The following is a 25,900-nucleotide window of genomic DNA, read 5'->3' as shown; positions in this document are numbered from 1 at the left end:
CATATTTGATTATTACAGCTTAACTGCACAGGTAGCAAAACTGCAGTTTCTGGTTTCATATGTACTGTATTTGCTTCTCTTTCTTGCTTAGAGCGCTCCCTGGTGTTGTGAATGAGAAATGTTCCAAACTCTGGTTTTTACCAGAGGATCTACCAGTTAAAAACTTCTTTCTTCTCCATATTGTGGATGGAGTCAGTGGGGGAGAGACACGCCTAACAATTGTTAGCTTGTGTTTTTAAGCAGCATAATGTGGGCTAAAACTGGAAAGTTGAGTAGTCATGTATTCTACCTAACAGAAGGCAGCCCTCCATTGAAGCGTTATCAGAAGACAGTTCTCTATTTAAAGATAAAGAACTTCTGCACAGCTGAAACTTACATAATTAGCATGGAATGGGGGAAGCCCTGCTTCTCTGCTAATAGAAATGTTACAGCTGTCTCTCCCTCCACTTCTTATGCATTCTCCATGCTCCTTTACCTTACTCCTCCTGAAGCATTTTGCTTCCTTTGATGACTTGTCTGTTGATCTAATCACAGACTCTCCGAAACTCACAGCATTGTTCGTAACAGATGGTTGAGCTAGAAAAACAAAAACACACTCAGCAAAACAATAACTGGATTGACGCTTCCATATACATGGGGAAACCTCCAGATGTTGTTTGACTCCAACACCCAACAGCCCTAGCAGTCAGCATGGCCAATGTTCATGGATTATGGGAGTTGTAGTCCAACAACATCTGGAGGGTCAAAGGTTCCCTACCCCTGCTATATATGAAAGGCGTCATTTGAGAAGAAAAAGAAAACAAACCAATTCTTCCCCCCAAAATATGGCAATTCTTTCAATATAATTACATGTATAATTAATAGGTAAAAAGTAAAGGGACCCCTGACTATTAGGTCCAGTCGTGGCTGACTCTGGGGTTGCGGCACTCATCTTGCTTTATTGGCCGAGGGAGCCAGCGTACACTTCCGGGTCATGTGGCCAGCATGACTAAGCCACTTCTGGCGAACCAGAGCAGCACACGGAAACGCCATTTACCTTCCCGCCAGAGCGGTACCTATTTATCTACTTGCACTTTTGACGTGCTTTCGATCTGCTAGGTTGGCAGGAGCAGGGACCGAGCAACGGGAGCTCACTCCATCATGGGGATTCGAACCGCCGACCTTCTGATCGGCAAGTCCTAGGCTCTGTGGTTTAACCCACAGCGCCTAGACAGTAAACCACATTGGAGATTTTTTTGGTGCTTCTGACGTTCTCTGGCAGCATGATTGTCTATGATTTATAGACATTCGTATTGTTTCTCAGTATGCCACAAGTATGTATTAATAGGAATTAGTGGCAAAAGGTGGGTTCTGAATGTGATTATATGGAGACTCATTGTTATCTTCCTTTCTTGTTGCTGTGATTTTCCTCCAGCTGCAACAAAACATTTCTCTCCCATATCAGTCTCCACAGCCACAGCAGGTGCTGTAACTCTCTAAAGATTTGACTTTACCCCCAAAGGCACACTCCTCCATTGTCTCCCAAGACAGACAGATGCCAACAACAAGATTCTCCTCCAGCACTTTTCACCCAGACCTTCTCAAACCTGACTTCCTCCTCAAATGAAAATGCATTAACTAAAATCACCACCCAATAATGTTGTTACAAGACAACCACAGCTCTTGTACTTACATTCCTCATCTGCAAGAATAAAGGACTCAGGAGTTCTTTCAGGAAGTGGGGGAGGGGAAGGAGACCGATCCCGGGGAATCTCTGTAATAACAAGCAATACAAAATAATTTAGAGAAAACATTTTCATTAGCTTGCTTTCAAAAAAAAACCCCTGAGCCTCTCCAGCATCAGGCCAGCACTGTCTGCAATGTCTTCAGTTCTGCTATCTGCTATCAGTGTTAAGCACAATTCATCCCAAGAGAACATGTATGCACCTTAAGCTCCCACATACATAGGGAGAATTCTAAAAACATGTGTTAATATCACTGGCTCTTCAGTATTTTGCAATAATACTAACAGAACAAGATGACAATGAGGAACAGGATTTGGTAAGTGTACAATCTAGTGTACCATCTATACAACAGAAGTTTTCCATTGACAATAAAAGCAAGGCATTGCTAGAATGATGGAACATGATAAGAACAGGATATACCCCCGTTTCATTACAAAGCAAGCAGGTGTAGCAGTAGCACAGACTAATTCATAGAAATGTCAAGAGAAAGTTTACCTGATCTGGGTCTCTGCAGCTTTGCATTCTGAAAATAAACAAAAGGAGAATACTTTATCATCCCTCAACTCTGTATAAGTGCATTTAACTTTTAGTAAGTAGGTGATGGACAGCTGTAACTCTCTAAAGGTTTGACAATGCCCCCAAACAGCTTCATACTCAATGCTCCTAAAGAATTACATGCTGCGTGCAATTGTAGTGGAAGGTGGACCCACATGCCATTTGTTAACCATGCATTTACAAAAATCCTATTTCAGTTTTTCAAAACTAAATCAGATGAAAGGGCATTCTGCTCATTTTAAAAATGTGACCACTGAAAGTGACATTCAAGCAAGCCACTTGTCTTTATTCAGAAGAGTTCTCCTATTAAATTGCTGAAGGGATTTTCAACTGTGGTGTTAGCAAGAGCCAGAGCGCCCTGGTCCTGTTTCTACTAATATCAGCATGCCCTTCCTTTCTGTCTTTTTTCTGTCTTCAGGTTCAGAAAGTGTTATTTACTTCCCACTCCTGAAAAACTGTTGTGCTGAACTGAACTGAACAAATAAGAATAACAGCTTGAAGCAAATTTAGCAGTGCTGCGAATGATAACAATTACAAAGCCCTACCTGCAGAACAGTGTTTCAGCAACACAGTAGTAGCTGCATAAGACGGATGCTACCCTGTCAGCATACACAACACATCTACTCAGAGATCAGCACAGGTTGTAAATTTGTTACCGGGCCCTTACCAGCTCAGGAAATTGCAGTAACAGCCCAGTGAGAACTGAGAATGCTCTGTGGACATGTAACACTGACTAACAAGGGTGGGGTGGAAAACTGGAGGAAAAGTATGGACAGAATGGAGTATTCTGGCTGGAACCCTGAACAGAACCTTGCAACATTTTGTTGTTAGGATATTTCTGTTCCACCTTAAAAGGGAGCAGGATGTTTGTGTCACAGCCTGCGCATTTCCTGTTTCACAGGATGTTTCTGTTGTGTCTTTGCTTTAGTTTCTCTCTTTCGCTGCCGGAGACACTGAAGCAGGCAGTCATGTTTTCTTTGTTCTGATCAACGCAGAAATAAACTTGTAAATAATGCTCTCCTGAGTGCATCTTTCGCTGTGTGCATTATCTGCTGATAGAGCGTGCACGGCTCTAGAATGTGGCAAGCTGTTTCTGGAGCTCATGTCGCTAATTGCTGATACTGCGTGTCTACGGGAGATCAATGGACGTCCGGAGACAACGTGGAGTCATGATGGACTTTGTCTCCCTGGCAGTATCCCAACATTTGTCTCAGGTTCCACTTGCTCATGCTAAAAGCCAAAGCCCTTTATTCATTTCCCCTGTTTTGTGGGAACTTCCTAGTTAGTCACATCAGCTCCCAATGGATTTTAGGAAGAAGAATGTTCATTAGCAGATGTTCCCATCTTCACTGGAATTTGCTGCACATCTCTACTGCCAGTTGACTTACTCAGACTTACCGGTAATACAACATGTTTTTTCAGAAGTATTGTCCTAGCCTCAGCTGTTGGACTATGAACTGAATATCTGCTGCAATTTAGTTATATAAAGTAGCAGCCTTTGTTTCTGCAGAAGTCAGGAGAACTCTATAGCAATATTACTGGTGGAGATGTATAAAATCTCTAATGCGTTACCTTACTTGGCCTCAGTCTCACAGAGTCATCAGAAAATTTCAGCTGAGACACGCCGCTCCATTCCTTAGAGATTCCAATTTTCTCATTTTTGGACAGTGATTGGTGGTTTGAATCTGGCAACACAGAGTCATCTGCAATGGATAAGATTAGAAAACATAATGGATCTTTTAAAACTTTCTGCAGATCATCACTATCTTAGTCTAAGTTGTTGATCAGGGATGGGGAACCTTCAGCTCAGATTTGGCCTTACAGGGGCCCCAACTCACAAACCACACCAACCTGTTCCACACCTAATGTCATATGTGTTAGGTACCAAATGGCTACAAAGGGAGCTTAAAGTGAGCTCCTGATCATTTCTGTGCTGGAGCGAGGCATGGCAGGCAATGGGCAGCTGATGGGCAATGGGAGCAACCCTGGCTCCAATAGCACGAAGCAGTTTGCATCGAAAGTGCTGCTAAAAGGGAGCTTTCCCCCACCATTTCAGCAGCAGTTTCCATGCAGATTGCTTCACGCCACTGATCCCTGCAGGAAGCGAGCTTGAACAACTGTGTGACTAGTTTCCCCATGGGGAACTCAATTATGCAGCCACTCCCCGTAGAAAGCAGCTTGAATTCACCATCCATCAGGTGATGGGCAGTGAGTTCAAATCTATGGAAAGGTGTTTTGCCAGCCCTATGCTCAGTGTCAATCACTGGATGGTGAAGTTGGCTTTTGGGGTGAGGATGACAGAAAACTATCTGGCCAACTGGGCCAAAATGGTTCTCCACCCTTGAAAGAGATGATGACTTCATCTTGCATATGGTGTTCTGCCATCAACACAACTGTATTCACTTAGATGATACTTGAACTCACCATCTTCTCCAGGTACAATAAAGGACTCAGGGGTTCTTTTAGGCAATGGGGGAGGAATGTCTTCATCCACCTGGGAAGAACCTGTTAAGCCAAAATGCTGAAGTTAGTGGACTTGGGTTATATACACAAATATCTATTGTAGACATGCAAGATAATAACCAAGACCTCTCATCTATCATGGTCTTCCTTGACCTTGGTTGCATTGCATAGCTACTTATTCCGCAATGTTAGTTTATGAAAACTAGTCATGAAATAAAGGACACAGCCTTATTCTGAGTCAGACTGTTGGCCCATTCAGATCCAAACAGTTTATTGTGATCAGCAATACCTCTCCAAGATATAGGTATTAGGCAAACACTGCTAGCTGAAATCCTTTTAGCTAGAAAAATCCATGATTGGACATGGGAACTTCTGCTTGCAACATGTGCACTACAGAACCTTCCCTGCTTCAGTTGTGCACCATCTTTGCCATTATGTAGGAAAACCATGCACATTTTAAAATCCAAGTCTATAGCACTATTCAGGCCATAAGTGTGGACGGAAAGTGTCCTGCAATAAGCTTCTCTGTTGATTTAAATGAAGCATATCAGGAACACTGGAAACATGAACAAACTTCTGAATGTATAATAGGGAAACACCACCTGGTTGCAATCGCTGTTGTAAAATATTGAAGTGCGGAAGCATGAAAGCATTTACTTCCAAAAAATAAACAAAGTGACCACCAGATGGCACTGGAAGTGATAGTGATGGGGGACGGAAGTGGCAACTAGACTCCCTTCCCCCATCAACCATAAATCCTGTGTATCCAAAGTCCACATGGAAACCTTCTGCTAATTTGTTTTCCTTCTCATTCCTCATTTAGCAGAATACAGAGTAGCACGGTACCATTCATACTTTTTCAGATTTTAGATTTTTACAACTGTGGTATCCCATCACCCGAAAGTGTTGGGTTGTTGTGCAGCATTCCTCCTCCTTCCCTTGCCCAGCACTGGGCCAGGCAAGGAGTTTGAATTCTAGATATTAAGACATTCTGATAACCCATATACATCTCTTCTGCTAATATTTGTTAGATGTTCACATAAAGAATGAAACATAGACTCTCAAAGGGAATTTAATCTCCACATATGAAAAAGCTATTAGTTATCCATCTTGATTCCTCATCCATGCACTAGCAAAGTCCAATTCTGGCCACGTGCAAACTTAAAATGTTATCACCCTCTTGATCTCTTAGGGCAACAAAACAGCGTCCTTGTAAACTTCCTTTTGTAATGCAAATTCCCCTGCAGGAGGAACCCACAAACTCTCAAGGACTTACTCTGGCAGGCAGATTCCACTGCACCTGCTGGTTGGATATTCTGAGCCACAGAGGTGCATGGTGGGTAGCTGGGCCTTGCTGGACTTTCCAAGGGCTGAGCTGTGGCGTCTGCAGCAGAAGCGAGCAGGGGAATTGTTTCAGATAGATTAGCAGCAGGGTCAGGAAGCGCTGGGGAGCATGGTTCGTCCGATGACAGGGAAGAAAAGTAAGGATCTTCTGATGACCAAGTACAGGACTGATGGCGTAACTTCGCGAATAGACAACGCTTGGTGTTGCTTGATAGTTTATTTGAAAGGCTAGAGTCAGCTGTAAATCCTCCAGACTGGAGGCCCTCACAGGAGCCAGGGTCCTTTCTTGTCAACGTTTGGGACGCTCTCTGTGATGCTAACTCAAAAGGGGTCGATTTGGTCCGTGTTAGAGGCACCTTTGAATCTAAGCTGATCCCAGCCTCACTTCCTGATTTTAAAGTGACAGGTAGCTCTGCCCAAAAGAGATGGTTGAAGTCCAAACTGTGATGCTTATGGAGTGGCTGTCTTGGCAACCAAGAGTTCAAGCCTGCTGCGGCACCCGTGTTTCTGGTGGCGCTGAAGCTCAAGGATCCAATTGAAATTGCTTGTCTGACCAGAGAAGCACCATCTCTATATCTGTCGCGAGTGCCTATATCATGACCCAGGCTCAGAGATTTCTCCTGCTCCTCTTGCACTGAACTGAAACGAAGGGAACATGATTGTCAAATGTATAAGTATTCGGGAAGGCCCTTCTCAATCCAGACAAAGTTCCACTGCATTGCAAAATGGCTAGGGATAAGTGAAAACTCAGAAACTTTACTTCCACCTATGAAAAAACATCAACCAAAAGAACCCAGACTAGCTTCTTAAAAATGAAAAATGTCTTTTTGACACCCTGGGGACTGCCAAGATTTTATTTACCTTGGTATTCAGCCAGATGCTTTTGGAAAGTCTACCAGCAGCGCATAAAGGCAATAGCCCTCTCTCACTGTTCTCACACAGCAACTGGTAGCATTCAGAGTTCCTCTGTGTTTAAAGGTTCCAACTAACTACCATAGACAGTAGCTGCTGATAGACAAGATGACCTCCATACATTTCCTTGATGCAAAGTCAGTAGAGAGGAGAGGCAGGTAGGAATTGTTTTACTTTAGCAACCTTGTTTTCTTTGTAGCAACGATGGGAAACCTGTGGCCCTCCAGATGTTGTTGAACTACAACTCCCAACATCTCTAACCACTGGCCATGGTGGCTGGGACTTATGGGTAAAACACAGCATCCCCAATCCTGGTCCATAGCTAGGTTGAGACTATGGCTATAAACCAACCAAAGTTGAGCTAAGGCTACTTTATTTCAGTGAAAGAGAGAATAAACATTTAACTGTCCCACTGAGATTAGTGGGCTCCACAGTGCAATCCTGTGCATGTCCTTTGAGATCAATGGGGCTTCCTCCCAGATAAGTGTGCATTGGATTACAGGCTTTTTAAAGTGCATAATCTTTCCCGAATTGTGTGCTATACTTAAGAATTACATCTTTTCTTACCTGTTCAATTGTATCAAAGAAGAAGTTTCCATATGTGGAGCCTGGAATGCTGTGGCTGTTGGATGGCTTGCTTCAGACTACAAAAGTTACAAAAAAAATATAGGTTTTGTAGACTCACAGAACCAGAACATTGGTTTTCAACAGGTGGACGTAGTACTGGCTTACAGCTCAATGTAAGGTGGGTAACAACAGCAGTACTACCACCATATAAATATAGGACAAAATATTTAAGAAATTGGTTGCCAAATGCATGTTTGGGCTAAATCATGCCCAGGTCTGGACTAAAAGATCTGTATTCTGTGAGGTCCACACATGGGCGTAGCCAAGATTTTTGTGGGGGGGCAGGACTTTGTTGGGGGCAGGACATTTGTTTGGGGGGGCAGAACCATTTTGATTGGTCAGTTAATTAAGTATTTCTATTGTTTTACTTGATTGGTGTGGGGCAGCTGCCCCTCCCTTGGCTATAGTCATGTGTCCACACCTTTCATAGTGGAAAGAGTGGGCTACACTGTTGGATCTGGAATTGGTATTTGCCATTGCAACAGATAATCACTGAACTCCTTTATCTAGTTACTCCTTTGTCTATGACATCCCTGCTCTCTAAATACATTTTTGGAGTTCAGTGGCTTGATAAAGATTAGACTACTACGGAATCTGCCAAGTAGGGTACCTCTCTCTAAGCTCTCCAGGAAATGCTGATTCACTTTTATTGCTTATAATTAATGTGGTATGTCCCTCTTTCATCACCCATCTTACTTCAGTGTATTTGGCTTCTGCGTAGTACTCGGCACCAAGTCTTACATTTTAGCTACCTCATGAGTTATTGGAAATGCTTCCACATTGCATACTATTACAGCGCTCCACATGGTGAACAGCTGTTGGAGCTACTGTGAGACAGAAGCATCTCCAGCGTCTTCCATATAAAAACTGGTAACATAAAGCTCAGACTTTGCTTAGGACTGGTGCAAACATAACACCCCTGAAAGCAAATTGCTTCTGTCTTCCATCATGACTGACTCCAGTTTTGAAGGGCCCTGAAGTGTTCTCTGCTGGCACTTTGATGAGAATCAGAATTGTGCAGTTTATTTTTATTTTTTTAAGTGCAAGTAAAATGAAGTTTAAGCCTATGTACACACCAGTGGCTTAAAGTATGGGCATGTCCCCTCTTTATGTTTGCACTTGCTGAGTACACCAGAGAGGGGGCAGGGGTGTCTTCATTCAATGCACATTACCTGATTTGTTTCTCTGTGCCTACACCACCACCCCTGAACTGAATGAAGCTGTCAGCTGCACATGTGCTCCCATCTGCGCATGCACAACAACTATCTGAACTGTGCACACCTCAGCTTAGCGGCATCTTGCCTTTTCAAATCAGATGGAAGCTGATTTGAGGGGAAGTACATCAAACAGAAACAATCCTCAAGAATCTACAGGATACATACAGATTGTGGCTAATGCCACGTGCTCTCTGCTTCATACATCAGCGGTGGGAGCCCACTGTAGTCGGAGGAAATGGTAATGTGTACACAGCCTAAGTGAACTGGGGGAGGGAGGAAGTGTGCTTGAGGGGAGGGATAAAAACCCACACCTGGGATATTTTCTGTCAACCTCTGCTGACTGGTGTGGATTGCAAGGAATGGAATAACAATTAATATGGTGACTGAAAGAAATAGGAGTGTGTGGATCCTCATGTACGAGTTGCGCACACAGAACAAGTGTGGAACAACCTTGTCTGGACATGCCCTCTGATTCAAGCTGTTTCAAATAAGGGTTCAACTGTATTGGGCCGTAATTCTCAACCCACACTTGTCTCCAGCCTACCATGGGGTGGGGTGGGGGGGATCACAAGGCCATATGATCCTTTTTCCTGGTGGGACATCTTCTTGTGCACTTTCTTCTAGTACTGCAACCTAAACATGCATGCACTTAGCTTCTGTAAAGAGCTATGCCCCCAAATTTCTCTCTCTCTCTTGTTTTACCCAAATACTTTTTATTGCTTTTTTTGTAACAACAACAAATAAAATAAATACTCTTACATTCAAAATTTCTCTCAAAGAAGCTCTCTATCTAGGGCCTTCTAGGCCCTCAGGTTAATCATTCAGAGAGACTCCACATAGGTGGGTTTGCTCTTGTCTTGATATTGTAAGTCAGTCTCAGCCCCAAATCCATTTTTGGTAAACTGCTTTTTCAAAGGTCCTTTTTGAAGGTCCTAAAAGCTGTGAAAAACAGCCAGTATCTGTGAAACCACATCCTGGTTGAAATGCTGCCTCTGTCACCCTGGCCTATGCTTCTGCTAGACCACATAACTGCCCACAGCAGATGAGAAAGAAAATGACTCTCTCAGCTTGAGCAGAAGGTCTCCGCAAACACAACAACAAGCACACGGGGGGGGGGGATTGGTGTGGGTAAAATTCAGTTGGGACTTAAAGAATTGGAGTAATGGCATTTGAATTTATCTTAGGTTTTCCTTTATCACTTAGTAGCAAAGGTTGTGTTCACACTTCTCTTTACTGTGCACTCACTGTCTTTCTAGTGCTGCATTTTTAATCCATGTTCACATGATGTTATTCAAAAAGCCTATGTATCCTGTACTTTGTTATAGAATACTGCTGCTGGATGTGTTTTTTCTCAACCAGTTTCACATGCCATTCCTCATTCACCTCTGGCCAAGGTATGGACAACTTTGCATAGGACAAAGACTTGCTCCCCACCCCATAAATGCTCCACAATGTGAACACAAACAGGAGTGTAGTGAAGACTTGCCAAAGTGAATGGCTAGGGAAGATACAGCTGTGAAATGCACCAGGGTAAAAGCAACTTCACAACACTCTAAGGCAATAATGTGAACACTCATTTAATGTGTAATTGCAAATGAGTAGGTTGCAGTTCTGTGAATAAGAGAGGGTGGAATGTACATTTTGGAAATTCCATGCTGTGGAATCACAACATTGCAGGATATTGACATCATCATCAATGAACTAATCCTTAGAGAAGTGAGCACAGGATGATTTTCTGTTTAACGCCTGCTCACTCCTTCTGACTTAGCTTTTAGAAACCAAATGGACGGGTGGAACATTGGGTGGATAACTGATCACGCATCACAAAAAACCAGCAACAGGGGAGAGTTTGCATGCAAGAAACGAGGGTTGGGTGAATGCAATACTGTTGGCCTGAGATCTGAATTTCTCTACAAAGGATAAATGCAACGTTTGAAGTGCTTCCTGTTCCAGTTCCTGTTTGGTGCTAGCATTGGTAGGAATGCTGTATTTTGGGGGGAAATGCTCTGTATTTGTAACCAGACACTGTACACTTACCTCCATAGCAAAGTTATCGGAATGATGAGCAAGTGCCTCAATTTGCCTTTTAAAGAGCTCAATCACAGCATCATAGACCAACTTGTACTGCTCCTGTAAAATGATGCCAATAAATCACATGGAGATATGCCACTTTTGTTCATTCATTTCTCTACTTCATCATAGACTTTGAAAGCTATACCGATATTTTCTGGCATACAAGCTAAGGAGCAGTGGTTATCCCCAAATTGGGGAGATTCATTTAATAAGTGGGTGTGACTATGCCTCATGCTGAGCTTTGCTGACGTATAAGAGGAAACGGAAGTTCTGGCACTGCTCCATTTTCTGGGACAGTACCTTTTTAATGGGTTAAATATTTCATGGAATGATTGAACATCATTTTGAGAACAGATCATTTCCTGGTGGCAATAAGCATTTGAAAGATTGTGTGTGCCCTTTTGCCAGCCAGTTTATTTGGCACATTATCCACAGAATGCCTTAGCATTTTGAACTTTGATCTCCCTTCTTCTGATAATAACTGCATCTTTTCCTTTGATGGCTCTGCAGGAGGCTTTCATGCAAAGAGGGCTCTTGTACATTATTGCTACACACACAAGGATTTCCTCGTTAGAGCACAGCAGTGTCTCTCTATAAGGCAAACATGCTTTCTACAATTTCATATAGACTTTGCACGATAGAAAAAGTATTTTTTGAACGTACCAGTGTTTGCACTAATAAAGGCCTCTGTGTTCGCATTTCCTGGATCGTATTAAAAAGGCTGAAGTTCATTGGCAGAATCTTAAGATAATGAAGGGGAGAGGAAAGACAAAGAACTGTTGGTGATATAGAATGCCCATATCCAGCCATCCACTCTGTGTCGCAACACACCTTATAACTGAATTCATATTTCAGAGTCTTACTGAAGAGTTTCAGTAATTCCTATTGATTGATTGATGGCATCCATACATTACCCAGTCAACAATATCTTCTGGATATTTACACTATACTCTGGGAGTTTATACACATCAGCTGGTGAAAAAGTTCCCATTTCCAGTAACAGCATAACAGACAGCAAAATTTCCCATCTCATGACAGTTATATTACCATCGGTGGGAACTTCCTTGCCTGACATAGTGGCACATGAACAGTACAAAGATGTTTAACAGGGAAACAAAAGCTCACCCCGTCTTTTAGCAAAGTCCACGTATAGTCAATGGCACAGATGACTCCTGTTCTTCCACAGCCCGCACTATAAGAAAAAAAGACACAAGGGATTGTTGGAGGAAGGCCAAGAACAGCTCTCATTTTCATCCAGCATCCAGCTCTCTTTTTTCCTCCAGTATTTTAATAAAAGAACATTCAACCTTCCCTGATAATCTCTTAGGGCCCATCCACACATTTGTTTGTCCTGTGATTACTAGTACTTTGTATAAATCTATTATCACAGGCCTGAGAAAGTTTTGGGGTTTTTGTTCTGCCACTTTCCCTAGGAAAACCCGCTTTTTATTGCTGAATCGGAACAAGTGTCAATCTGCAGAAAAACCTAAGAAAATTTTGTCCTTCCCCTGAATTGGTCCTAAAATAGCTCCTGAACGGATTTTTATGTGCTTTCCCAGGAGCTGTATTGGGGGCAGATAATGTCATCCATTCAAATTGAGGTTGATATCAACCCCCAATTTATATTTCTGATCTATTTGCTGAACTCACTTAATTTCTTGCTCTGAACTAAGCGGTATGCATCTTTTAACCTCACTACAGGATTAGGTATTTTTGGACAGCAAAACTAAGAAAACATATTGTCTTGGTGGAGGAAACATTACATTAAAATAATCAGAATATAGAATCCACAGAGAGGGGAGAGAAAGGAGAAGATGCAAAACTAAAATGATTGTGAGCCTCCAAGATTATAGTTGAGTGTATATTTCCCTTTGAGCATTAATACAGAGATTGAGCATTCTCCCTTGGCATAAAAAAAGAATAAATCTCTACTGCTAAATAGCCTCACCTGCAGTGTACACAGATAGGTACATCACTGTGTGCTTGATAGCAGCGCATCTCCTCTATGAGTTGAAGAATAGGGTCGATTGAGGACGGTACATCATGGTCTGGCCAGTTTTTATAATGGAAGTGGTAGACAGTTCGGCTATCCTGTAAAGGCACCAAAGGAGAAGAAGTGATTCTAATTGATCTCATCCTCATTTGAAGGTGGTGGAAGTAGTGGGTGGGTAATTTGACTGTTGTGCCACTGTAGCCAGTTGAGGGTGCAAAGTTAGGCTGAACTGAACACCCTACATATCTGCAAAGACGCCATACCTACACCTTTCCATTGAGCATATTCAGATTGTGGCTGTTCAGATTTCCATGCCAATATCCCTATTCACAGTTCTACATGCTATGAATGCATCAGTGTGACAGATGAGTCCCACTGAACTTAATGGAGCTTAAGCATTTATACCTACGTACAAGTTGTAGACTCAAACTCTTCTTAGGCAAAGATTACTTCCTCAAGTTTCCGCTGGATGTAAGCTCCTGCAGTTATGAAGCATCGGACTCTATTACCACCACCATAAGTGGTATATTGTAACCACAAAAGGACTCACATAAATGGGTTGATCGGTGGCACCAGCACAGACTACTTCCCCAAGCATTCCTACCATATGTTCCCAGACTTACACTGTCATTCAGCTTCACTTTCAGAGTGCGAATCACATACTCATTTCTCTTTTCTTCGGCCTCCTATAGAAAAACAAACCAGGATGACATTTTCTTCTGGTAAACAGCAACAACTTGCATAAATCAGAATGCAGACTATGAATTAAAACAGGCCAGGGGATAAGCATGGTTATACTCACACAGGATATGCAGAAAGGGCCCATATTGATTGGAGACTCATCCGCATCAACCCAATATCGCTCACATTTCTTCTGTTGGAAAAGAAGTAGAAGGAGACTGTGTTTATCTGTTTCTTGCCTTGTCAACTCATATCTTCCTTTCCCTGCCCCCACCACAAAAACTGGTTTCCAGTCAGGGAAAGTTTCAGCCACACAAGTGATGTGTCCAGCTGTTTGGCCAAGCTGGCAGCTCTCAAACACAAGACTTCTTTTTTTTTTAAGACATTCACAGGCTGCCTTAATTGTTTATAGAATTGGCTTGGTTTCTAAGCCCAGCCATGGGAATGTAGGAGGCTGCCTTATGCTGAGTCTGGTCATTGGTCCATCTAGCTTAGTATCATCTACACCAGCTCTCCATGGTTTTAGACAGGAATCTCCTTTAGTCTTACCTGAAGATGCTGGGGATTGAATCTGGGACCTCCTGCATGCAAGGCAGATTTACCACTGAGCCCTTCCCCCAGTGAAGGGCACACCTTGGGCAGGATGCTCAACAACCACTGTATACTTCTGTGGCTTCTTGTTGAAGCAGGTGATATACTGAATGGGAGGAGGGGAATCAAAACGCTTGCAATAAGAGAACCACTGACTAGAAATACTGGGAAAAGTCCAAGGACAAGGGGCTGGTGCTAATAAAGAAACAGAAACAGGGAGCCATAAACCTATTTTTTTAATGGGAGCTTAAGGAAGATCTGGCATATACACAGCCTGGCTCAACTGTGAACCCATTATGAGAAGCAATCTGCACACAGAGATAATTGGTGTATCCGTTGATAAACCATAAAGGACAACTTTAAACTGCTCAACTACGGCCCTATAAAACTTACTGAAGTCATAATTGTCTCAACAACCACTGACAAGTACAAATGACTGTAAATTTCTCTCTCCATGACTAATAGCAGCTCTGAGGCTGAGGGTACAATTTATACCAGGGAACAAAGCATGGAAGGAAAGGTTAACCACCCCACCACCCCACTTTCCCGCCATGCCATAGCACTCATCCTGATTATAAAGGAAAATAAAAAATGTTGGGAGCTTCAGTCACGGAATTCCCACATCATAGGTTTGGTGCCAAAGTTGTATCCAGACATGTACTCTTGGTGCTTTTACCTTTTCTCCTTCATTGTCTGAATTTTAAAATTAATACAGGGTTGCGGGAGGGTGTGTGTGTGTGTGTGTGTGTGTGGATTTTGAGGCAAGAGCCTGAAAAAGTCAAATTCCAGATCTGAGATCATTAAACAGTCTGATTTAGCTTGTACAAAAAGTAATTCCACCAAGAAAAGACACAAAGGCACACACACAGTCCAAAGAGACTTTTAAAGATTCTGATAATTCAGAAAGGAGAATGGAATGATGGCCAGGAGAGTTAGCACTATCTTATACAGACACCACTTGAGGAAAACACAGATTCTCCTGTAATATTTTGATTATATTGACCTTTCAGGTCAAGTGCAGTTTTGGGACAGAATCCAAATCATCCTTGGCTGCTCTGCCAGATGACCTTCTTTTTTATTTTTGCAAAGTGCTCAGTTTTACTTGTGATATATTATTTGGTTTTTACTTTATCTTTATTTAGCTTTTAGGAAAATTGTTGAATGATTTTTTTTAATGCAAACCTCTTAGAGTTTTTTATTATATTAAGCTGTGCGTGTGTATGTGTGTATGTGTGCGTGCTATCCATTGGCACAGGGCTTACCTTCCCCATTTCAAATTCCATGCAAGCCATGACCACAACCTGGAGAGATAAAAATAAAAAGACACTTGAGTGCCATTCAGCTACACAAATGAAATAGGAAAATTTTCAATACTGGGCACTTCCACAAGGTAGACCTCTGCCAATTTCTTTTCATTCTCATTCCATTTTTATCATAATATGAGATAGCACGTTTCCATTCACCCCTTTGCTAGTTTTATATTTTCACTGTTGCTTCTGATCCAAACCAGTGGACGGTGCATATCTGATAGTGCCTATGTTGTTCCTGCATAGACCCTTTTCTTTCTCCATACTCTCCACCCCCTGCTTGCTTCACCTCAGCAAGCAGCCACATCAAGAATCAAGCAGGGTGTGATTTTTGTAATTGTCCAGCAACATGCAATGTTTGGTGTACAGTTTATCCTGCATTTGTTGCACATCTCCTGCACTTGCATGAGAGAAGTGCAATAAGCCAGCCTTTGTTTCAGCAAGACAGAGAGAAGAAGGAAGGGAGGGAGGGAGGGAGGGAGGGAGGGGAGTTGCTGGGACATCCCATTTCACTCCAAGGGCCTTTGATGCATCATCTGGGTTTTGTTTTGTTTGGTTTTTGTGTGTGTTTTTTGCAAGCTTCTCAAATGATTGTGGTGTGTGTGAAATGGGAAGGTTTTTCTTTTTTTCTTTATAGCTTTGGAATTTGTTCACCAAAAAAAAAAATGTCTAGCGACAAAATTCTAAACTAGGTTTTCTAAACTCGGCTTGCACCAATTATAAAGTCCCACTTTGCAATGAAGAAAAATAAAACACATTTCCATGTCCAGCACGATTTCCATCTCCCTTCTCTTCCCATGGGGTCACTAGTTGAAGCAAAAGCACCAACTTCTGCATTGCAGTTCCTGGAGATAAAATGGCTCAGGTGCTGCCTACAAGCACTAACAGTCAAACAAGCATTGAGGAGGTGTGGCAGTAGAGCACCCCCCTCCAAAGAAATGCCATGTAACACATGGGGGGTGGGGGTTGAGGAACTCTTCCCAAAATAGAACAGTTCCACCACACCCTTGGATTTCCCACAGCTATACCTCCCTTGACAGTACTAATCAGATTTTTCCACAATAAGGGAACAAGTGCATTAACCAGGAGGGAAATTGGGATGCGTACAAGTGACACATGATGCTATATGGCTGCCCCTGCCCTCCAGTGTGTGCATGGGACATGCAAATATGCAGCAAGTGGCTGGTGATGCCTTTGAGCAGAATTGTCACTTATAGAAAATGGCTGTGTGCAGTAGGATGGCTTAGATATTTTTTTTTAAAGTAAGAACTCCTCCTTTTTATATAGCTAGAAGTCTCAAATCCTGGGAATGGAATAAGCTGTACATATTTGATTTGTTTCCCTAATTTGTATGAGCTGCAACCTTTAGTTGCTTATGTGGGATTAGTGGGTTTTGGAAAAACAAGGGATTCAATGTTTAGGCACTTTTAAACTCTACCACCTTGTCCAGAAATTATCCAGCAGCTGTTGTAGCTGTTGACTTTAGGCTCCTTCCACTGTTGCCAAGTCTCAGCATCTGCTGTTAGTGTAATGGGATGGGCTGTTGAATGTAAGCATCACCAGGGAGAGTTTATGTGAAAATGCTCACTGTACAACTGCACATGTGCATGAATGCAAAATGTTGAAAAGAAAACCCATGATAAAGCAGGCTAAAAGCAGGTTGAAACATGAGGAGCAAAGTCTAGCAGAAAGCAATAGGTATGAATCGGAATACATATTTGCGTATCACAATAAGTCATAACCTCATCACTAGTGAAGGAAGGAAACAAACCATGATCTCTGGCTTAGAATTATATTTGAACCAGGAATTGTGGCTTGTTTAACTCCAAACAAACCACAATCTGGCCTGGTTTGCGCATCACAAAACAATGGCTTAATATATGTGCATGTGTGTCCAGACCTCGTCTCCCAAGCTGATTTGTTACTGCACCACACTGAGCTAAGCCATAGTTTGGATTAGTGTACCATCTGAAACTGGGCTTGTGGCTTAGTTCTCTCCTGACTAAACACAAGCTGTAACCAAGGTCTGTAAACTCCAGACTTAGTGCAACCATCCCCTTGGCTTAATTCATTTCATGGGACCCCATCCCTCCCCTGGAAAAAGCAAGCAATGTTTGGATGTAAATCTGTAGGAGTGACTTGTAAGTAGCACTGATCTGGAGCTTACCAGGACTTTATATTCCCAAATCATCCTCCAGAAGTCAACAACAGTTGTGGGAAGGGGGCCCTGAGTAGCTATGTAAGTCTTTGGCTCATACACACCCTAAAAAGGAAATAAATAAAATACAAGTTTTTGTTAAAAAGCATCTAGGTGCAATCCACTCTGGAGTATTTTGTATTTTCCCATTATACTGTTATACGCCTCCCCAATCTCCGAACGGTGTGAGATTCTAGGGGTACCTGGCACACTGATCAGCATCTGTGTTTCCTTTTGGAACAATGAGGCACAGCAGAGACTGTGGTGTCTTTATTATATATAATTTAGTTACACATACATACAACACAAGCCTAGATGGAGAGAATGCAGAGCATTCACACCCCAAGAAGGTCCTGTCCCCTCTATTGCTGCAGCTCCAGATTCTAAGAAACCCCAAACATTGTGACTAACGCTCACTGCAGCATAAAACAGGCCACCCATTTTCTGCCCCGGCCCCCTCCAGCTTGCAAAACAGACACAGAATTCTAACTTTTTTTTAGACCCAGGAATTTTGGGGGATCTGGGCACCCAAAAACTCGTAACAATATCCTGAAATTGGTTGTGTCATTAACTTCAGGAGGATTGCTAAAAAAAGGCGGTTGTGTGACTTCCTGCTGTTAAATGGGACAGAGAACTGTTGAGAGGAGACAACTTCCTTAGAGTGCTTCCTTAGTGAGAAAGGCAGTGGAAGGAACTCACGTAGCCTAGGATTAAATTAGAAGCCCAAACGTAAGATATTTCAAAGGTCCTATAACTTTTCAAATATATTTTCATTAACCCGCCACTCCTGGGATCTCTTCAATGTGAGGAGCACTTTCTCCATTAAACCATTTGCATTCTCATATAAACCTGACTAAGGATTGTGGGTCACCAAAGCAGCAATCATGAGTGCTGTTCCAGGCGTCACATAGGCCTCTCCAGTTGTCCCACGGCCACCCCTTCCACTGAAATTAGGCTTGATAGAGGCCTTCCATTGTAGCCAATAAGAGGCTTTTTTCAAGCCTAACTGCAGGATGGGGGGCAAATTATTGGAGGTTATATGCAGTTGTGGTCTGTCGTTCCCATTATTGACCGATTGCATTGTGTACATGCATATATTATGTGTATGTGTGCAGTACCCACAACAGTTTTTTTCCAGTTTTTAAATGTCTCCAGGGGCTCAATGACCGATTTAGATATGCCTGTATTTTTCACTCAGCAGAGCCTACGGTCCATGCGAATCATGTGCGACAGGCCACCAAATGAGGTCCTACCTTGATAAAATTGGCATTGATGTAATGAGAGTCTTTGTCAGACGTGATAAGGGAGAGCTTCACTCTGCTGTGGTCATCTATAGGGAAGAGCAAATGAAACAACTTTCAGCTGCATTATATAACAAATCCTAGAACAGCAAATCCAAGTCAAGCTTCATTGTTGACAGTTGCTTTGTGAGAGGTCACCCTTAAACCCTTTTGTCACCCAACTGCACAGGCACATTCCAAGCACTTTCACAAGGATGCACTTTTTTTAAGTGCTGCTCCCCATAATATTTCCTGGCCTGAACAGAAAGAGAGAGAGAAATAACTAACAGCACAGCTCATGCTCATTTGCATCACAGAATGTTCAGGGGGGGGGTTGTGCGTGACCTTAGCCTCTTCTGTGCTGCACCAACAAGGATCAAAACAGCTTGTTTTGCATTGTATTGGAGCAAAAGGTTGTTCCTTCCTAAGTATATGCACCACTGGGTATATATCCTTCTCTGTTTCCTGCTCCCAGAGTGTTTTCATCTCAAATCCATCCCCCAACCAAGTCTATTTCCATCTCTTCCACAGAATATCTATATTTGATATTAAATTAAATGGTGTTGATAAATTGTATCTAATAAACTTGGGGTTGGGTCCAAATATTTTCTCATCCAAATGAAAGGCACTTCTACTCATGAATGGGCTGAGTAGCTGATTTGAACATACACAGCTGCAACCCCATGCAACCCTCAGAAGGGGAGTTTTGAGAGGCTGCAATGGGAAGGAGGATTTTTGGATCCAAGCCTTTGAAAACCAGGTTTTGTTTAAGCGTGCTGCATCCGATGCTGCGGTTCTGTTCATACAAGAGACTTCCGTGCCTATCATGGAACTTCTGTTCCCCTGCAGCTCTCAAAATCAACTCCAAAGTATTGGAGGACATACAGAGAGAGAGAGAGAGAGAGAGAGAGAGAGAGAGAGAGAGAGAGAGCAGATTTTGAGAGAGCATGGTGGAAAGAGAGGAAATGGAAGTCCCATTGTGTGAGAGGAGTTCTGCTTCCACAGTACTGGATACAACTCAGTATATCCAAGAACATTTTCATCCGGCAAAAGGTCACAAGCCACTCCCCATTTTATTCTTTCACAGGAAGCATCTACTCATGTGAGCAGCTTTAATGCCCAGGAGTTCGGAGAACTCAAGTTGCAGCTTCCAGAACGGCAAAATATAACTTACGTATCGCCAAAGTTGTTACGGCCGAGATCTCAGAGAGGAATCTATGTTGTTTAATTAAGGGAAGAACTGCAAATTATTTCAGCAAACATATTTGCCAGCTACTGATAATGCCGGGGTGGTGAGTGGACAGTGAATGTGCTTGACCCTTCCAGTGACAATAGTGCCAAACAACCCCTCCCCAGCTGTTTTACAGTGAGGAGGGGGAGAGAGGAACTAGATGAAGAATGGTGGGAGGAGAAGGGTTAAGCCAACTGATGTTCCCCTCTAAATGTTCCCTACCTCTGTAATAGCATTACAAGCAAAATATGAGGTTAGGAAACTATGTCAGCTAACTAGTGGGTAAAGGTAAAGGTAAAGGGACCCCGACCATTAGGTCCAGTCATGGCCGACTCTGGGGTTGCGGTGCTCATCTCACTTTACTGGCCGAGGGAGCCAGCGTACACTTCCGGGTCATGTGGCCAGCATGACTAAGCTGCTTCTGGCGAACCAGAGCAGCGCACGGAAACGCCGTTTACCTTCCCACTGGAGTGGTACCTATTTATCTACTTGCACTTTGACGTGCTTTCAAACTGCTAGGTTGGCAGGAGCAGGGACTGAGCAACGGGAGCTCACCCCGTCGCGGGGATTTGAACCACCGACCTTCTGATTGGCAAGTCCTAGGCTCTGTGGTTTAACCCACAGCGCCACCCACGTCCCTAACTAGTGGGTAGTTGTACCCTGATCAGACGACAATCACAAGTGAATGAAACAGTAAAGAAAGAGAGGAAAAAGGAATGACTGACCTAAGAAGTCTATCAGCATGCAAAGGTGAACATGAGTCATGGAACCTATACATATTAAGAGCCTTTTTCAGAGAATGGGTATTGTTTTTTGTGGTCAGAATGTGTCAAGGTGACACATTTGTTATGCTCAATGTACATAACCATCACTAAGGTATTATATCCAAACCAAGGAAATAGCATTTTCCCAGTTCTCAGAATGAAAACTTTCAGTTGCTGGGGAAAAGAGATTTCAACCCAGCTAGTGCTTCCATAATTGCTGCTTTGACTAATGTCTCGCAGGCACCCACTGATTAATCCCAGTGATATCTCCTCCCCTCTAGCTATTGCTATTGACAGGAAGGTAAACAAGGGTTCTTTTAAAAGCCCTTCTAAACTTGTTTGATCATTTTTCTGAGATGTATCAGAAAACATGTATCTTTGTACCAACCTGTTGATGTGTATTGAGTTTGAACCATATACTCATTCTTATTTGCACCTCACTCTGCATTTGTGTGGTGTGTGTGAATAGCATGTTTGCATACCAGTGGCGTAGCGTGGGGGGTGCAGGGGGGGCCGGCCGCACCGGGCGCAACATCTGGGGGGTAGGGTTAGGGGGCGCAAATCCACGGGTTAGGGGGTGCAAATTACTTGCCTTGCCCCGGGTGCTGACAACCCACGCTACGCCACTGTTGCATACAACTTGCCTTGGGTCCAAAGGCAAGTTAATGAAAGGAAAGTTCATGAAAGGAAAGATTGCTCTCCCTATACACACCCCAAAAAGTCTCTCTGAAGTTTATCTCCTGAACAATATAGGAAAAGACATAATGTGCTGCTGAGAAGGGGGAAATTGCCCTCAACAGGATAGAACCTGTTATTCTTCTCCGCCTCCCACCCCTGAAGACCTCACTAGAACAAACACTTTACTTGAGATGCAGAGAGGCAATAATGTCCTTAGGTTAATTTAGGATCCAAGCTGTATACATGATATTAATTATAACAAGCACAGGGGCCATTCACACTCCAAGGCTGTGTACACACTCTACATTCTTTCCCTCAAAGAATTCTGACCACTGACATTTGTTAAGAGTTGCTGGGAACTGGAACTTTGTGAGGGGTAAACTACAGGGCTTTGAGGGAAATAATGTGCTTTAAAAGTAGAGGGTGTACACATCCCAAATACATGTCACCTCATTCATACAGTGGCTGGAAAGATTAAAAACTACGGTGATAAATATTTAATTCCTAGCTTACATGGCAAGATGTCCTTATACCGGTTCTTGCTGATATTTTCCGGCTGCTCAGATGTAGCCGTTGGGTAGATTTTGTCAGCTCTGTAGGTTGCCGATTGCCTTTTCAGTTTCTGTTGTTAAATCATAAAGAGAGATTACAAAGAACATATAGACAGTGTCACAGGCCTGCATCTCCCATTATTTCCTGACTAGCCTCTCTTGAGACAACCACACAGAGAACCAAACAGTCGTCATTACTTTGCAGTGTGAGGCTTCCGAGAAGTGGAAAGTTTGTGAACCAAGCAGGAACCATGCACAGCTCAGGCACATATGTTTCTGATGTGGCTTCATAGAAAAATACTCGTTCCGCAGGCGTCGCACAGGTGTAATGTGGTGGAATAATACACTCTTCAGACACATGTGGAAAATATGAAAATGCTTCTATTGACACAAGAGAAGAAGATCAACTGTAGCTCTGTTGCTACATTTTCCCCACACAAATACTGGTCCATTCTTCCTGCTTTTGAATTGTCTGGAAACCCAATTCCCATGACACAATAAAATAATCTTTTGTCATGGTTGTTATTGTCATATACCACCCTGGGATCCTCTTGGATGAAGAGCAGCTTAGAAGTTCTTTAAACAAAACAAGCAAATATATACATAAAACAGAGTTCTGAGGATTTAAAAAATCTGAGGTGGCAGGAATATTAGTAGAATTGGAGTACAGGAAACTGCCTTATATGGAGTCACGCCATTGGTTCATCTTGCTCAGTATTATCTAGGCTGACAGACAATGGCTCTCCGGATTTTAGACTAGCTTCTCTCCCAGCCATACCTGGAGAGGCCAAGGACTGAATCTGAGACCTTCAGCATTCAAATCAGATGCTGTACCACTTAGCCAATTTTGGCACAATTTGGCAATCCTCAAAGTGTTTTATAATTGCCACTGGTTTCCCATCTCATCCTGACCGCTGTTACAGAGAGTGAGGAACTACGGTGTGTGATAGTAACTGGCATAGTGTCTATTTACATACGTTTTATTTATAGTTTTCAGCTGCTATACCTTGTCCTCCTCTCTACCACTTTTCATAATATTGCCCAGCACAACAACCAATCCAAAAAAGTCAACATTTCACAACAAATCATGACACAAAACATCTGTTCGGTGCAAAACTCAGGGCTGGAAACCAAGCCTTATGAGGAACGGTTGAGGGAGTTGAGTATGTTTAGCCTGGAGAAGAGGAGACTGAGAGGAGATATGAAAGCCATGTTCAAATATTTAAAGGGCTGTCACATGGAAGATGGAACAAGCTTGTTTTCTCTTGCTCCAAAAGGTAGGACTCAATCCAGTGGCTTCAAGTTACAAGAAAGGAGATTCCGACTAAACATCAGGAATTTCTGGCGGTAAGAGCTATTCAGCAATGTAATGGACTGCCTTGAACCTTACCCTTTGGGGAATGGTGAATGCTCTCAAAATGAATATTATTCCCAGATTCATTTATATCCTGAGAAGACTCCCAGTTTCTACATCAGGATCAAAGGTAAATTTATTATTTAGGAAATGCCTTTGGAGCAACACCAAGAATATCCTTGCAGAGAACGCAGCTACAAATTAAAGGAGGCGGTTTCAGGAGCCCAAGTTTGGAATTATATCACTATGCTTGCCTACTGTCAAGTACTAAATATTGGAATCTCACTGTGGCCTTAATCTTCCGATGTGGGCAATCCTAGAATATATGTACATAGCACCTTTGGTTGGTTAGAAACTACAGTGGTACCTTGGAAGTCAAACGGAATCCTTTTCAGAAGTCCGTTTGATTTCCAAAATGTTTGAAAATCAAGGCGTGGTTTCTGAGTGGCTGCAGGAAGCCCCTGCAGCCAATTGGAAGCTGCGGAACCCATGGTGGATGTTCGGGTTCCAAAGAATGTTCACAAACCGGAACACTCACTTCTGGGTTTGCAGCATTCAGGAGCAAAAACCTACTAGCAAGGCGTTCAGGATCCAAGGTACGACTGTATTAGGATCTAAATATTTGAAATCTCAGGTGACTCTGGAAACAATTAAATCACTTTTAAGAATATGGAATATAATGGCTAATCAAAACAAATTTGATCCATTTTCCCATGTTTGTTAAGAGGCCTGAGAGTTGTTAGGAGATCCCTGCTCACCTACACAGATAAACAATTCCCAGAGTTACCTGAGAAGAGGGATTTATTATGGAGCAGGAAATGGAGCAGGAAAAATGTTACATCATAATCCCATAAACACATAAAAATACCTATAGAGCTTTGGGTTCTTGTAGTCCAAAGCTTGACTTTCTTTGTTGCATTGTTAGATGAGCATTTTGGGAATTCTGCGTTGTACATTGTTTTTATATTTTCCGTTTTTTAATTATTTTAACTGTTCGTTGTTTTTTATCTTGTTGTCACTTCGAGACTTTTTGTATAAAGCAATAACCAACATAAAAATAATAATGCATCTTCACAGCATTGTTAACATCCATGGGGGAATTGTTTTCTCAATATTTATTTATTTCTCTTCCAGAACAGTATACACTTTCCTAGTTATTCATGAAATTAATCATAGCTCCGTCATTGCCCAACCTTATATTAGTAATAAAAGCTGTTAATAATTTCCATATATCTCTGTTCCATTTTTCTACAGATTGCCATGCTTCCATGTTCTTTCTTTCTTTCTTTCTTTCTTTCTTTCTTTCTTGCAGTCAGCATTCTAGCAACTGCTATAAGATTGCTAACCGATATCCTGTGTTTCTTCTTTTACACCACTTCACAAATTGTTTAGCAGTTCTACCTGTGGAATTAGCATATCTCCAATTATCTGTAATATGACTTTTAAAATGCCTTTCCATAAACCTTTTGTAAGTATGAAGAAAACCATAATCTTTACAATTACATCTCCAACATTTACACGAGGAAGCAGTGTACATTTTCTTTATTGCTGCAGCAGTGTTACATGCCTGCCAGAAGACTCTAGAGGAATTTTCTTTAACAACCATTTCTCTTCAAATTGCAGCCCCTGCGACACAAACATATTTCCCCTGCACGATAGGCAGTGCTTGAAGAGTTATGTTATCCCACTGTCTTTCATGAGATCATAAAACCATCTCACTTCTGAACACCGGCATCAGGACTGCTCTCTGTAATTCTCCTTCCCATTGTCTCATACAGCCACACTATACAAGGGCTGCACAGCCACCAATATACTACAAAAGTCATTTATCCAAATTTATATGTATGTGTTTGCATTTATATTGTTCAAAAGAGTTAAAATCTTAGCCACTCTACGGTCTCATTGCGACATAAAAATAAATTATTTAAGTGCAAATACCGGGACCAAACTGGTGAATAATCTTGCACCTTATGACTCTCCTTGCTTGTTCCATAGCCATGACTATCTCCATATTCCCTGGCTTCACACACACACACACACACACACACACACACACAGACCTCTTACTTCTGTCCAGGGGTTCCAACTTGAATAAAATATGGGGGAGCACAGGTAAGCCCTGCCCCACATAATTGATTACAATACATGGTGCAAGCACACAATTTGAGTGGCAGTGCCCATCAATTTTGCAATTATTTTATAGCGGGGGTGCAAGAACCTCAGCCCCAGGAGTTGGCTCCTATGCTCTTAGTGTTTTCTTGATGACTCCCTATAGCTCAGCTCTGACAATCTCCGCTATGCAAAACTGTTAAATATTCGGAAAAAGTCAGAAGCCCAAGGCAGTATAAGTTCCTCAAC

At 42.4% G+C, this 25,900-nt stretch overlaps 1 protein-coding gene across 5 annotated transcripts in view; it reads right to left on the bottom strand.

The window, feature by feature from the left end:
* Positions 1 to 25,900, bottom strand: part of PTPN22 (protein tyrosine phosphatase non-receptor type 22) — a 37,983-nt gene that overhangs the window by 5,365 nt on the left and 6,718 nt on the right. The window contains exons 2-18 of one of the 5 annotated variants that reach the window (XM_083446659.1): positions 22,151 to 22,259; positions 18,938 to 19,014; positions 17,655 to 17,750; positions 15,443 to 15,481; positions 13,711 to 13,782; positions 13,532 to 13,594; positions 12,864 to 13,006; positions 12,041 to 12,107; positions 11,579 to 11,656; positions 10,880 to 10,972; positions 7,566 to 7,642; positions 6,019 to 6,725; positions 4,704 to 4,784; positions 3,852 to 3,982; positions 2,220 to 2,247; positions 1,673 to 1,753; positions 476 to 576 (exon numbers count right to left, since the gene is read on the bottom strand). In XM_083446659.1, the coding sequence (XP_083302785.1) occupies positions 476 to 576; positions 1,673 to 1,753; positions 2,220 to 2,247; positions 3,852 to 3,982; positions 4,704 to 4,784; positions 6,019 to 6,725; positions 7,566 to 7,642; positions 10,880 to 10,972; positions 11,579 to 11,656; positions 12,041 to 12,107; positions 12,864 to 13,006; positions 13,532 to 13,594; positions 13,711 to 13,782; positions 15,443 to 15,481; positions 17,655 to 17,750; positions 18,938 to 19,014; positions 22,151 to 22,259 (2,043 nt within the window). Of the gene's footprint in view, positions 1 to 376; positions 577 to 1,672; positions 1,754 to 2,219; positions 2,248 to 3,851; positions 3,983 to 4,703; positions 4,785 to 6,018; positions 6,726 to 7,565; positions 7,643 to 10,879; positions 10,973 to 11,578; positions 11,657 to 12,040; positions 12,108 to 12,863; positions 13,007 to 13,531; positions 13,595 to 13,710; positions 13,783 to 15,442; positions 15,482 to 17,654; positions 17,751 to 18,937; positions 19,015 to 22,150; positions 22,261 to 25,900 lie in introns of those variants that run through there. The other 4 variants (XM_083446661.1, XR_014512711.1, XM_083446662.1 and 1 more) reach the window with 4 other exon arrangements.

Source organism: Podarcis tiliguerta (assembly GCF_965153285.1).
Source record: "Podarcis tiliguerta genome assembly, chromosome: 6".
Taxonomy (NCBI): Eukaryota; Metazoa; Chordata; class Lepidosauria; order Squamata; family Lacertidae; genus Podarcis; species Podarcis tiliguerta.
This window is presented reverse-complemented; position numbering and strand designations above follow the sequence as displayed.